Source organism: Lytechinus variegatus, chromosome 10, assembly GCF_018143015.1.
Source record: "Lytechinus variegatus isolate NC3 chromosome 10, Lvar_3.0, whole genome shotgun sequence".
NCBI classification, from domain to species: Eukaryota; Metazoa; Echinodermata; class Echinoidea; order Temnopleuroida; family Toxopneustidae; genus Lytechinus; species Lytechinus variegatus.
The window spans coordinates 23,592,821-23,609,068 of record NC_054749.1 but is presented as its reverse complement, the minus strand read 5'-3'; the positions used below and the strand labels follow the sequence as shown (position 1 = coordinate 23,609,068).

The following is a 16,248-nucleotide window of genomic DNA, read 5'->3' as shown; positions in this document are numbered from 1 at the left end:
TTGACCAGAAAGGATAAGTGTTTAAAGCAATTCTATACATACTTTCAGCCTGGACCATCCCTTTAAATATATTGCCCGCAACAGAATGATATTGGTCCGAGTCTATAGGCGAGGGCAATATGGTTGTCTTAACATGCATTCATGATATCTAGGGCAATATACAGTTTTGTAAATGATATACGGGTAATAATTGACGTTATAGATTATTTTTATTATATTTTTGTTAAAGGATGTACGTAAATCTTAGTCTCAGTCTCAGTGTTTAATGATAATTCAGCAACAAAACCTGTTTTAAACAATCAATCAACATTTTGCATTATTATACGTTATTGTTACTGCTAGTTTTCTATTGAAAATTGTCGTTGACAGAGGAATTATATTAATAGAGAGAAAGAGGGAGAGATAGACAAACAGACGAATGTCTCCATAAAGTATCACACACACATAATATTAATATGATATATAATATAATACATATATATGTATATATATATATTATGGGTTTGTGTGTGTGAAACTTTATGGAGACGTTCGTCTGTCTGTCTCTACCTCTTTCTCTTTATAAATATAGTTCCTCTGTCAAGGTCAATATATATATATATATATATATATATATATATATATATATATATATATATATATATATATATATATATATATATATATATATATATATATATATATATATATATATATATATATATATTCGTGATGAGTTTATTAGCTTTTAACATTTGAAAAGGACAATTTTTAGGTTCGTAAAAAATGAATTTTAAGATAACCTCGTGTTTACACTGAAATTGGACGCCCAAATGGAGTGACAGGTCCAAATATATACAGGAAAGAGAAAGGCATTTCTTATTTTTTTTAATATACAAGAAAATTTCGACGTAAGAAAGAGTAATTCAGGCGTGCACACTGATCAAAGTAAAAATGACATTCTATCGTGATTTTGGAAAACGTGTACACCTTGAAAAGCGTGATTTTGTTTATCCAGTACAATACCAAATGTCAATGTTCATGCTTTTAGGGCCAGGCGATTGACAGCACGCTATGCCTAGAAAATGACTTATAATTAGTATTGCCATTGCTTGTGTAATGGTAAAATTTACATAAGAGCAAGCAGAGCAAATTATTTGGACTCAAATGTTCCTCTTACGTATCTCCATGGCCCTGGGAGGAGGGGCGCTTGGGGGTGCTGAGCGTGTTATTTATCATAGGCAGCATGCACTGGAAATCTGGTATGTATGCTATATCGGCTGAAAAGTAACTTTGATTTTTATTTTATTTTTGCTTGTCAATGTTATCGATACCAAAATGACCTTCATTTTGTAATAAAAACTTTTTTTAACATTAAATTTAAACCAGCACCCCTGATAAAAAAGTGTTCCCAGGGGCAGGAGTCTCTATAGTATCTTTATACGCATCTTTACACGTATTGTAGGCTTTTGAAGGATAACCATGAGTAGATATATTATACAAAGGCGGCGATTGTATCCCCAGAAGGGATTAAGAAAGATGAAGTAAGATACAGTGCTGAGTAAGGGGGGCACGATGCCAGATGCATTTTTTTAATGTATTGCTACTGTCATAATTATAATAGACCTGAGACCGACAGTTGCTACTGAATTATTACCAATGACATAATTATAGTTTTAATTTGGAGTGGGTTTCGTTGGCGTGACTCTAGAATGAATAATATAGGGTATTTATATTGCGCACATATCCACCTTGTTAGGTGATCAAGGGGTAACCCGACACATGCTCCGGCGACGATTGCTCCGGTGACAAATGCTCCCTAAAATGCGACATTTGCTCCGCGACATTTGCTCCTCGACATTTGCTCCGCCGGCTGTTGCTCCGCCGACAGTTGCTCCGCCGACTGTTGCTCCGCCGACTGTTGCTCCGCCGACAGTTGCTCCGCCGACAGTTGCTCCGCCAACAATTGCTCCGCCGACAGTTACTCCGCCGGCAGTTGCTCCACCGACAATTGCTCCACATTTAGCGACAAATGCTCCGGCGACAAATGCTACCCGAACGACACATGCTCCGGCGACAATTGCTCCGCCAATATTTGCTCCGCATGTAGGGACAGTTGCTCCGCCGAAATTTGCTCCGCATGTAGGGATAAATGCTCCGCTGATAATAGCTCCGCCAAAAATGCCATCCACCTAAAAATTATTGGGTTTTTTTTGTGTAAAACTAACAACGCTTCTTCTCCAAAGCTGTATGGTCATTATCATTATTCTATTTATACATTTTTACATTCCTAATTGAATTGCTCAGCGGAAAGAAATAGTTTGGTTGAAATTAAATTTCCCATCAGCGCTTTTATCTCGATTATTTCTCCCTTTCTTTCCTTGAAAACCACCTTCTCCCCGTCCCTCTCTCCTGTTTTAATTTTTTCTCTCTCTCTGCATTCCTAGTAACTTCTGTTCCTATTTCTTTTACAACCTCTCCCTTCTTCTCCTATCTCTTTCTTCTCGCTCTAATGCTGTTTTGGTCTGTTTTCACTGTTTATTCTTCTAACTTTTACCTACCCCCTCTAATGGAATTGAAAACTAATAAAAGTTTTACAATCTTGTTAGAAAGGTGTTTCCTGTCACTTTCACTCCATTTTCTTTTACTATTTTCCCCTTCAATTACGTGCAGTGTGAAAACAACTCTCCTCTTAAAGGACATGTCCACCACAAGAAAAAGTTGATTTGAATAAAAAGAGAAAAATCAAACAAGCCTAACACTGAAAATTTCATCGAAATCGGATGTAAAATAAGAAAGTTATGATATTTTTAAGTTTCGCTTAATTTCACAAAATAGTTATATGCACATCCTGGTCGGTAAGCAAATGAGAGAACTGATGACATCACTCACTCACTATTTCTTTTGTATTTTATTATAAGAAATATACAATATTCAAATTTTCTCCTCATTTCCCTGTGAAAAAAAGTTTTATTTCTCCCTGAACATGTGGAATTATCATTGTTTGACATTTCTTTGAAGGGGTAGTCCTAATAGTCACTTCTTAGCTTTATTCTTATAAATCAACATAAATATATGATATCATAATCCTTATTTGAATAAAGCAATCGCGAGCGCGAACAATCTTTTTTTAATTTTATGTGTTTTGTCCTAAAATTTGAACATTCTGGACAATGTTATCATGAAAAGATGTGTATGCAAATGGATAAAAACTGCGAATGCGAAGCGCGAGCAGAAATTGTTAATACACGCTTTGAACTGATCAAAAAGGTACCTAATAAGGTTTGCCTGCAGTTAGCCATGAAGGAGTTATATATTTTAACAAACAAATAATGCGAGCGCGAAGCGCGAGCTGAACTTTTTTGACATTTCTAAAAAATGGAAATTCTTAGCACTTTTTGTGATTTCAACAGGATAGGAATACAACTAAACAATTGATGCGAACGCGAAGCGCGAGCGGAAAATTTTGAGATTAAGACCTAAAACGAGATACTCTATTCACGTTTTGTAAATTATGTAAAGGATGAGTAATTGGGGATCTTCCTAACACTAATAATGCGAGCGCAAAGCGCGAGCAAAATCTTTTTTATATACGTTTTGAACTGATAGAAAAGGTACCTGTTAAGGACTGCTTGCAGTTAGCCACGAAGCGCGAGCTGAACATTTTTATCTTTCTACATAAAGAATGAAAAAAATCAATCAATTTCTTTAATCGTGAACAGGATAGCTATATAACTAAACGATTGATGCGAGCGCGAAGCGCGAGCGACAAAATTCGAAATTTAGTCCTAAAAACGGGACACTCTATTCATGTTTTGTAAATCATGAATAGGATGAGTAATAGGGGATTTTCCTATATTAATAATGCAAGAACAGAGCACGAGGCAGAAAATTGTTGATATTGTAATCCGAAACTGGATAATGATTTAAATAGAGAACAAGTTGCGTATCTGATGAAACATGCTCGCGTGTGTTTCATATTTAGACCTAGAAACTAGGCATTCTAAATATATCTTTTCTCATGAAAATTCAGCTCTATATTTCAAGCAATTGTAGGAAAATTGTGAGGTGGATATGGATCGTACTTAAAAAAAACAGCTAATATTTTTCATTATTATTACTTTAGGTTTTGACAAGAGACCGGGACATCATTAAGACAAGTCATCATATGATCTTCCTATTCCTCTTGCTAAGTGCGAGATGAAACAGAAGGGACAATTTAATTATAAAAATATTTATCTTATTTATTAAGCTAATATGCCTAAGTAGGGCACGAAACCATGGCCTGAAAACTGGACATTTCAAGAACTTTGGCAATTATGAATAAGATGCATGAGTAAATACATTTTAACAATTAATGCAAGCGCAAATCGCGAGCCGAAACTTTTGATAGACTGTCACGAAATGTGGATTTTAAGAAGTTTGTTGTATAATCAATATTGAGACATACATTACTTGCCAATCAAAATGCGAGCGTGCAGCGCTAGCTGATACGTTTTGACAATCAGATCTGCAAAGGGATATTTTGAAAACTTTATGGAATACACGAAAATAATAAAGGTAACTGATAAGTTAATATTTGCAAGCGCGCAGGACGAGCAGAAAATATTAATGTTCAGATCGTAAAACTAACATTTTTAAATATCACTTTAAAACAATCAATTTGTAAATCAAACAAAGTAATGACAGTTCGATTTCCGCGGCGAAATATTTTTGGCATATTGACTTCCAAACTTGATATTTAAGCTCCATATTGAACAAGATATGTAAATCAACTAACAGGCAATGCGAGCACGAAGTGCGAGCGAAAAATTTATATAGTGAAATATGAAAGATTCTTTTTATTTTCCAAGTCTTTCACTTGTCTTCCTCTCTTTTTCTCTCTTTTCCCTGTTTTTTCTTCTCCCCCCTTTTTTCTCTTTATTTTTTTGCTCCGCCAATAGGGGGGACCCGGGCCCCTCGCCCCCCCCCCCTCTGGATCCGCCAATGATATAAAGTGGCGCAACAACTTGAATGGATAAACAAAACAATACAAAAAAGTATGTAACGCAAAAGGATGTAATATTTTCGTCAGAGCAAGTGTCTTGTCTTCCTTTAGGCCTAGAAACTGTCGGTAGAGCAATCGTGAGCAGAGCAATTATTTTTCGAGGAATATTTGTCGCAGGTATTTTTATTTAGGTCTTATATTTATTTCTTTAAAGCAACATGCCGAGAAACGGTCGATGGAGCAATTGTGGACGGAGCAATTATTGGCGGAGCATTTGTCCCTACATGCGGAGAACATGTCGGTGGAGCAAATGTCCCTACATGCGGAGCAATTGTCGCCGGAGCATGTGTCGTTCGGGTACCATTTGTCGCTAAATGTGGAGCAATTGTCGGTGGAGCAACTGTCGGCGGAGCAACTGTCGGCGGAGCAACTGTCGGCGGAGCAAATGTCAGCGGATCAAATGTCGGCGGAGCAAATGTCGAAGAGCAAATGTCGCGGAGCAAATGTCGCATTTTGGGGAGCATTTGTCACCGGAGCAAGTTGCCGGAGCATGTGTCATGGATTCGCTCAAGGCGCTCCTATATTACCCGACTAAGCTGGGCGTTCACAGCGCACAAAGCTTCTTGAGAAATTACTTCCTACCGGTACCCATTTACCTCACCTGGGTTGAGTGCAGCACATTGTGGATCAGTTTCTTGCTGAAGGAAATGACGCCATGGCTGGGATTCGAACCCACGACCCTCTGTTTCAAAGTCCGGAGACTAATTCACTGGGCCACAACGCTCCACGTTGTGGATTGTTTAAAAGAAAAATGCTCACATCTTATTCATTGGCCAAGGCGACCAATGTCAAAATGTCGTGATTAGTCAAAACATTAACATAAATAATTCATGCTTGTCAGGACATCAAGCTGAGGAAATGGCAAGTTAACCGTCATTAAATTCCTTTTCAATTCCATCAATTATCATATTTAAAACATGTTTTCAACTCACACTACGCACTTAACCTCCACATAATATGGATGATAAATGGAGACATTGATATGATGTTCTTTGTTGAGATCATCACTAGCCAAGTTTTGTAGATCAAAGTTATCTTAAAGGAGAATGAAACCTTTAGACCAAGATAGCTAGTGTGACAACAGAAAAATCAAAGAAACAGATCAACGAAAGTTTGAGAAAAATCGGACAAGTAATGAGAAAGTTATGAGCTTTTGAATATTGCAATCACTAATGCTATGGAGATCCTCACATTGGCAATGCGACAAACATGTGTGATGTCACTCTTGAACAACTCTCCCCATTACTTTAGTATATATTTCACTTAAATTGCCTCTTTTATTACATCTATCAATAGAACATGTATTCTTTCTATAGGAGGGCATGTAATACAGATTTTTAAAGAATACATCATGGATAAAGAGTTTGTATCACCATACGAAAAAGCAAAAAGACACATTTTCAGGGTATTTCATAGTCCATCAAAGGGAAAGTTGTTCATCAGTGACATCACACATCCTTGTCGCGTTGCCAATGGGAGGATCTCCATAGCATTAGAGATTGCAATATTCAAATGCTCATAACTTTCTCATTATTTGTCCGATTTTTCTCAAACTTTCTTTGTTCTTATTCTTTGATTTTTCTGTTTCGATACAAGCTAACTTGCTCCAAAGGTTTCATCCCCCTTTAAGATACTTACGAATCGATACCACGTGACTATTACAGCGTTTAATGAGAACCCAGATTTATCGTGCTAACAAATATTGAGGGTGCACCAAACAAGTTCATTTAGTAGTCTGATTATATTTACTGTTCAAGGGGTGAGCATAATTGCAAATGTTACATCATGGTTGCACAATCAGTCTCACTTTGCGGTATTGCCATATCTCAATAATTATACTCAATAATAAGACGGACTGCTCTTAATGTTTTGATGAGTGCGTGTTATTAAACTAAAACATTATTTATGAAATGTACTTTCCATTTGATTACAAGTTGTAAGATTATTACCGTTTTCATTACATATTATAAAATTGTAACCACATTATGAAAAACATTATTCGGAGGGGAACGCATTCATGCTAGAAATCGCATTTGATTACAGAAAGAAATTGTAGTGCATAATTAAAGTTTATATTCTCGGATAAATCATAACATGAAAGACGTTTAATTTACCATGTTCATTTTAATGTGAAACTGCTTCACCGGAGACCGTGTATAGCATAACGTGCACTATTAATCTTCTTCACTCAAGCGCTGAACGCCAACCAAGACATCAGGAGGTCCAATATTCCATCTTGCCTCTCGTATTACCATGGAGCTCCATTGTATGACTCGGTATGCAGCGGCATAATTAGCAAACAAAATGGCACTATAAAATGAAAATATAACTGTATGATAAGTGTACATAATATTCTGAAAATAATATATTTTACCACTTTTATTTCAGTTTCTTAGTTTCTTTCCCCGCTTCCTTTCTTTTTCTTGGTCCAGGAAGGTTTGAAGGATCGAATGGTTCAACGACCAAAGGTCTCCATCTACAACATTGATGGAAGGGATTGAACCCCCGACTTTCCTTTCATGAGGCGGACAGGGCACTCTACTACTGAGCCACCCTTGCGTGAGGCATACAAAAATAAGAAATTTGCGATTTTGGTAATTACATTGACAAATCCACATACGTGCGGTTATCTGTACAAAACTTAAAACCTACCAGAAAAGGAGTTAACCGTAAAATCGCAATAAATCCTGGGTAATTAAGGGAATGGCGAAATTATTAGAAGCACTGGAGTGATAAATAATAGATGCCGATTACGGTAATAAGTTTGAGAATTACAGTACCCGTATATAGAATATTGATATAGGATTGGCGGTAAGAAAAACAAAGCAAGGTGTGAACGAACTGGGAGGAGCGCAATTGACTTGAAGGGAATGAAAGGTGCATGGTAGATCCGAAGGGAGGGGAGGAGTAAGTAAAAAAAAACATTACACACACACACACACACACACACATTCTACCGCACTCTCCCCCAACTTCGCAACAGCGGACACACTCCCTTACAGAGAGAGGGGAGAGAGACGAGTTAGAGGCAGTGGGATAGATGGAGAGAGGTGGCGGCCTGCAAGACGACACACAACCATACACACCCACACGCACACACACACAGTCTTGTATATTGACAACAGGGTCCTGAATTATCATTATGTGTGCGGTCAAAATGTTTGATTCAACCCAAAACCGGTCTCATTTTCGAACATAAGTGAGCATTGGCTGACTGAGGACGCTTCCTATTACTCTCCACACACAAACTTGAGTTTGATAGGTCGATCGAGAACCTTAGACTTATACAAATCATGAGTATGAAACGGTTTGAAATGAGCTAAGGAATTGCTTCTATGCTTATCTGGACATATCATTATCGTCCCCGGTTAATGGGTGAAATCTAGCAAAATTTAATAAACTCACACATATACACACAAAAAGATTTTCTTTTTCATCCACATTCTTGGACTACGGGAATACATAATTCAGTTAATTCAACAGTGTATCGGAAACTTGCATTATACAGATTGAGGATCATGGCTTGTATCTAATAAAGCTAATGGACAACGAACTGGTGTGAATTATAGTCAAATATTTAATATTTTACTGATCTTCAAATACTTCACAAGATATTTTTAATAATGCCATTTACGAAATAAACTATCAGTCTTCAAAAGTAATCTCTTTAATGAAATTGATTTTTCATGTGGTAGTTCAGTTACGAGGTTATTTTACAAAATATATTCATAACATGAATCGGTGGCTTTGGGTAAACGTCATGATCAAAATACATAATTCATTTAGTTGATATATAAAATTATTACCTATACAAGGCATTATAAAAGTTAAATAAATATCATATTTCTTCCCCGACTTAGACGTGACCTTTAATATATTATAATACGTTAATGAAGTTATGAAAATGACAAATATTCGTCAAATAGCTTTAATAGTTATAAATCCTTCACAAGCAAAAAATCTTATGAAAATAGCTTATTATATTTTACAAATCAAATATAACAACATCGATTAATTTTTTCAGACACAATTGATCGGGTGACTAATAGATTTGCTAATGAAGTCGTAATATATAATAACATAACAATGTATAATATATTTTAGATAATAAGCAGTAGAATTCGTTACTGATTAATCTGTGACAAAATGTTGAAACATTCCCTACATTATATCATTGAAATGGAAAAATGTCTATCTGCCAGTTAGCAAAATGTAGCAATCAGCCAGCATGTGCTGTTTTACCAATCCTTTTCATTGTTGTCCTCATTGTCCGTATAAGCGTATTTATGAAAATTGATTGGAAATGTGTCCATAGTTATTAATATCCCTATTTCCTACATAATTTGTTGGCAGTTTCCCATAATGGACAGAAAGTATTTACTCTAGAAGTCCTTGACTAGATACGATTAATTGAAAAGTTTGCGTGACATTCTATTCAAAATTCAGTTTTATAATTTTTTTACTAAGACTGAAACGTCGTGATACACACAAAAATAGATCCTGCGGATGTTGCAGAAATAGAAACGCGCGTGAAAGTGGGAATGTCGTGAAAAGGGCACTTCAAAAGAAACTGAATTATTCCTTTCAATGTAAAAGTCTGAATTCAAATGTCAAATGTCAATGGACAAAGCACATCGAATCAACAATTGATTGAAATTGTTATAATACCTTGATTCATACTTCATACTCCTGCTAGCAAAACAAGAGTGTAATGATAATTCATTTATAATAAACAAATATTTTGCTATGCACAGGGCGAGGAAAGCGAGTGTTTTTTTTCACAGAACTGAGTGAAAATAATAATGAAGAAACTTTAAATAAGGAAAAATGGTAACATCATCAAGTAAAACATAAAATATATGCCACCATTTTCATAGTTGCAGAGAATGTAACCACAATAAGCATGATAAGTGTTTTTGTAATAAAGTTTGATACTAATGTCATATACTATATGATAATATATCGTTGTGAGAAAAATATATTGTACAAAAATACCCATGTACATGCATACACCCCTACATTAAACATAAAAGCATCTTCTACTCTGTGCAGATGTGACATCGACCCCACTTTCCCTCTACTAATCGGATTCAATCTAAATACTAATGAATGTTAATTGGTTTAATAGTATTACACTATATGCATAACTACGTTGTAGGCCTTTACAACGTGATACAATGTATAGACTCTGTTGAATCTCCTTTCTCTGTCTTCTTTGGTTTAGGAGAAATAGTTCCCCTGAACACAAAATAAAACCATGAAAATTCCCACAACTCTAAGACAGAAGAAAGATATTCTTTAAAATTTAAGTGCTATAATATACATTTTAAGTGAATTTAAAATTGTGAATGCAACAGGGACAAGACAGGCACAATGGTATTATGCGAGTGATGATGTAAAGTGTGATAATGATAATTCAAAATATTCATTACAAATAAGGCTTTGTTTTCTGAATAATCTGAGCGTTTCGTGAATGAGGCAAAAGATAATTATTACTGTACACTGTATACATAATTTAATCTATACTGCATAATTATGTTATAGTAGTCTTCTGCCAATTCTACAGATAAAACTTTTTTTTCACAATTACATTTTTTTATCGACAAAGTTATCTACTGCAATGTGCAATAATAGAGAAAAAAGTCAAATTTAATGCCGAATCGAGGGTGACAAATAACTTTCAAATTACACAATTAGACTATACATCTTACATTTCATAAACAAACAAGTGGAACACCTCTGGCAGTCTCACCTGCATTACTCGATTCAATATAGCAGCATTTCTACCTTCGAAAACAATTAGATGAATAATTATTCACCAAAATACATCAAAACAGTAAGTACATTGACACTAAATAACCGTTGGCCTTGACGATGTGACCTGAAGTTCGTGCAAAGCGACCAAAGATACCTGATTAACCTTAAGTCCAAGTTCAAGAAAAAGATCCATTTACTTTAAAAATTATGATAACATTTGAAAATATTGGTTAAAATTTGAATGTTGATACAATATTGTCAAAGTTCATTGATCGTAAATGACCTGTGTCCTTGATCATGTGACGGGAATTCGAACAAAATCATCAATAATAATTGATTTCCCTTATGTCCATAAACTTTAAAAGTTATGATGACATTTAAAAAATTTAACGTTGTTAAGATTTCAAAGTTGATTCCCAAATTATGGTCAAAGTTCATTTACCCTGAATGAACTTTGACTTTGGTTAGGTGACCATGGTTATGTAGCCCCTTTTCCCTTTAAGCTGCTATTACTCAAGCATTTACTTCGCTTATATAGGTTGCCACTGCATTTGTTTTTCATTACTTTGTCTTATCCTTATATTGTATTCACGTCTAAATTTTGTTATCACACTGCTTTAAATTAGTCACATTACAATGTACTTTAATGTCATACTACGATTATGTTTATGTATTGTAAATTTATTTTGACTTTACAAAACTCATGCAAAATGATCAATAATACTTGATTGCCCTTATTTTCAAGTTTCATGAACTGGGTCCATCATTTCTAAGATATGATGACATTAAACTTGATCGTTTTTAAGATTTCAATGTTGACATCACTATAATCGCAAAAGCTAAGCCTATTGTCTCGCTCTGCTATGCAGGCGAGACAAAAATGTACAGTATAAATTCTAATTCCAAACGCATGTCAAGTCAAGCGATGTATTTATTGCTTTTCTTTCTAGTTTTTTTTTCAAGAGTGTGCCTTTTGTATTTTCAAAGTTAAAATGCATATTTACGCCAAATCACAATACAAAACTCTTTCTCTTCTTCAAATTGTGGCAAACATACACCTAATGTATTACAGCTGCGTCACTTTTTTAATTTGCTAACAGGATCTTGAACATTATACATAATTTTCATTTTAAAAAATCATGCGAACAGACATTATCACCGTTTCTATGGGCACGGGGTAGGTTCAAAGCTCCCATTCAAATCTCCCATCAGTAATACAGAGATTCAGCGCATTTGTTCAAAGAATCGCCCTTTAAAACTTTTCTTCGGTTATGATCTTCAAATATAGAATAAGAAAACTCACTTGCGCACTCATACCCACACCCACTCAACAAAATAACGCACATACCCACAGACCCTGTCGTTACCATCAGCAGAGGCAGGGTGGTGTAAATAGATTGCTGAACTTATACTAATACCTCAGTCACATTTGCTCTACGGCGGCCATACGGCGAGTCGAAAACAGTCGTTTATTTTTGTTTAAACCACCTATTTGTAGCTGGTACAAGAAGTGTTAAAACTGTTATTTTAGACTCGCTGTATGGCTGCCGTAGAGAAAATGTCACTGAGGTATTAACAAGGTAAATAATTTTACATCGAGTGCGAATCATACAAGTACAATGACGAAAACAAGACCAATTACCAAGAAGACAATACAAGAAATCAAAACCAAATCAATTTTCGTATAGTGCTCCTACTGATTTTGTTAAGAAAATCTGCATTGTCGGATATGTCTCATTACTCTAACACATTCTCGTCTGAACTGAACGTTGACGAAACTGTAGATGAATGGATTGATGACCTGATTAAGATTGATAGCGAATAGAGAGACGTAGAATATGTTGTATCTCACTGGATCTGTTTGTACCCAGGTAAACTTTGTGTTTGGGTAGTAATCCCAAATTTTGGTTGGGATCCAGGAGAGGAAAAAGATGACAGTGATGATGAAGATCATCACAGTTGTCTTGTTGTTGGTTCGAACGACTGGGATTGGGGCACCTGGATTAGATGGCTTCGCAGTGGTGCCCTGACTGACGAGAACGTCAATACGGACAGGGGGAGCAAGATGGTTTCCAGGAGAATCGGAATTGCTGCGACTAGAATTTGATTCCACAGCGAGAAGGTCAGAGGTGTGTATTCTTGCAGACTTATCCTGTTGTATGCCAGCAACATCACCAGCCTGTGTAGCTTCGGTCGAGCTATTCGGCTGAACCGGTGCCTTGTAGCCATCGGTCACGTTTTCTGATTTCGTACCTTCCTCATTACCCCAAGCTTCAGAGGGCATCACAGAAGCCTGCAGAGGCTTCAGGTTTCTAGATATACTACTGGCCCCTCCTAGTTTTTCCACGCGAACCCTTGCCCGATGTCGCACCGAGATCCAAATCAGGGTATACAGGATCGTAATCAAAACCAAACAGCTGTAGAAAAGAGTGTCGTTGCAGTAGGAGATGATTTGAGCGAAGGTAATGTTATCGTAACTGAAGGAGCACTTGGAAACGGCTGGACCATATTTCTGAATACCTGACTTCGTAACGGATGGGATGGCGCAGAATGCTGCCAGAACAGACAAGGTAGATATGACGAGAATGGCCTGTTTGGGTGATACCCTTCTCTTCAGTGGTTTACACACTGCAATGTATCGATCCACCGTGATGGCGGCTGTCAAGAACTCTCCAAGATATGTGTTCCAGTAAACGATAAAGTGCATAAGCTTACACAGGACATCATTTGTAAACTGCGATGTCAGGTAAGAATATATCTTCAGGGGGAAACTAAGGCAAACGATGAAATCAACTATAGCAAGTCCTAGAATGAAGGCGTCTGTCCCGGTCTTCCGTTGTTTCTTGCAGTAGACGATGATGATAAGACCGTTTCCAGGAATCCCCAGGACCATGAGAACACTGCGGATCAATACAGCAAGTATGTACCTGAGAGCCAACATAATGACATCACTTAGATCTGCTTCACTCAATGCACTTTGAGAGTTCGGTTCGGGATTGGAAAAGATTGAAGAGTTTATGGTAGAATTCCATCACCCATATTTTCTGCAAATCATCCTCAGAATCAACAGTTAACTTTTGTGAGCAGATATTCATTGACCGCTGGATTGATTATGACATTATATGAACATCCACTGATGTCTTACCCAAAACATTGAGTCTGTAAAATTCAACAAATCTTTGCCTTTCTGGGGATTATCTAATTCGATGAAGCGTGAAAACAAATGGTGATAATGGACAAACATCCACAAAATCTCAGTTCATGTTCTTGAATAAGATATGTTCATGTGACCGAACCACTTTAATCAAGCGAATGTCATAATGTATCGGCAAATGTCAATGTTTTCTGCCAAATGTGTCGTGGAGTTGGTAAAGAGTGATGGTGTAGGGATTGTAGGCGCTATTCCTAAACTAACAAACGGTTTCTCGAAAACGGCGACCATCATTTGAGGCGTCGGAGATATTCATGCTCTGTTTTGTATGCCTTCGGATTTCTGCGCCGATTTGTGCACGTGATTTTTTTAATCATTATATTATGTGATCTGTTGGGTGAAGCATAATCGAGCGTGTTCTGTGTCTCTTGGGAGATGCTTTTGTAATGTTGGGAATACGGGAGAAAATCTCTTCATTTTGCGCCTCCTCTTGAGAAATGCATTGTGATGAGTTTCTTGGATTACATTAGCCTCTAAATCGAGACCAATTGGCCATCTTTCATGTTCTTCTAGCTAGTACTTGTATCGTTGTGTTTTGTCTCGTGTTGCCTTATACTGAATGGCAATATCATTTATTTTCTTGCCTCAATGTGTTATACGAAAACAATATAAACACTTTGTATTTAAATATGCTTAATTTACAGTCCGAAGAAGATATGACTGCTATGTATACACTGTTTAGAAATAAATAGACATCTACATGTCAATTACATATTTATTCAAGGTAACCTGAAAAGATTTGCTTTCCCAAACGTTTTCCTTCCCAATTCAGTTTTATTTTGTATTACTTGAATTCGTAGTTGATTTGTATGTTTTATTGGAGATTCGAAACGAAACAAACTGTTGTCGATCAATGCTCAACCAATGATTAGCAATAGTGAGACATGGGTAAAAAATTTAATAAAAAGTCTTTCACGTCCGCTAAAATATCATGCATAGTTATCAATTTTACGATATATATATATCGTAAAATTGATAACTATGCATGATATATATATATATATATATATATATATATATATATATATATATATATTTGCATTTCATTGCGAGGAAAGCTCACACAGGGCTTGTACATGGAGATGACAGGGCCTTAAAATGTGCTGTTGACCTGGAAAGTTTTAAAGACAGTAGCCACGGGTCTCCACCCTTTATCGAGAGGGCAATATATTTATCCACTTTTACCTGTTCCATTGTCTATTTGGTGACCTTAAAAGATATCTTACTTGGGATGAATCTGAATAGTGAATAGTTATGGAACTGAACTCTTTTTATAACAGCAAAATACCCACTATTTTTTTCAATCACTTCATTTTCTTCGGACCATAACAAAAAATAAATATCCTTAGACTTAACCTTAATAATGTAGACAGATTAAACTTCCAAAACGAATAACGGACATTAAAGTAATATTAGGGCGTGTATTCAATAACTGCAAGCGCGTGATGGTTATTACTGGCAAAGAATTGTTCACATTCTGCAAGGAAAGCATACAAGGTTGCTCATATAAAGAATCTTGATTATTGAAAATGTAGGACAATTTGTTTCCACAATATGACTGTGTGCTCGTCGATTGCTTGAACTGAAATTAGAGTGGGTATGTCAAATCAGAATAATTTATTTAAATAGGTTTTTGCTATCGATCACAGTGCCAGTATAATTATCCGTGACGACTCCCTGCTAAATTTTGATTTGAAATTTAAAATTTTGATATAAAAAAATAATTATGAAAAAAAGGATGAAAAAAAATTATTTTATACATGCCTATCATTATATCATAATCTTCGCCTACCATTTTTATTTCGTCAATTAAAAATTGGTACCAAAACAGATCATACAACCATGCATATAGAAGTGTTGGACCAAGATTATATTAGACGAAATGTATGTTGCATAACTCCAGAATGTCATATAATAATGCGACCTCATTTCTCAATCTCGAGTACTTATCCGACGGTCGAAGAAAGCTGTGTCTTCAGCCACAGTCACACGATCTCTTACGTTGAGTTACGTCTGCCGCGAATAGATACGGATTAGTGGACGCAAAATGGACGCAGCCATCTGCAGGGTCGTAAGCAGACGTAACTGATCCGTAGTGAGACGCAGACGTTCGGCACCAACCCTGCGCAATTTTGAAATGATCAAAATTTAGCAGTCGTCACGGATGCTGACTTCACAAAATCACCGTATTATAAATGAACATTACTATCCGTAAAAATACATAATTATCCGTAGCTTGGACGCAGATTATCCT

General features: G+C 36.1%; 1 protein-coding gene across 1 annotated transcript; it reads right to left on the bottom strand.

Annotated features, from left to right (window-relative positions):
• Positions 1-12,178: 12,178 nt before the first annotated feature.
• On the bottom strand, positions 12,179-14,661 carry LOC121422904 (kappa-type opioid receptor-like). Its single transcript, XM_041618144.1, has one exon. It carries the CDS (start codon positions 13,722-13,724, stop codon positions 12,489-12,491), a length of 1,236 nt encoding a protein of 411 aa, XP_041474078.1. The 5' UTR covers positions 13,725-14,661; the 3' UTR covers positions 12,179-12,488.
• Between the last annotated feature and the right edge of the window lie 1,587 nt (positions 14,662-16,248).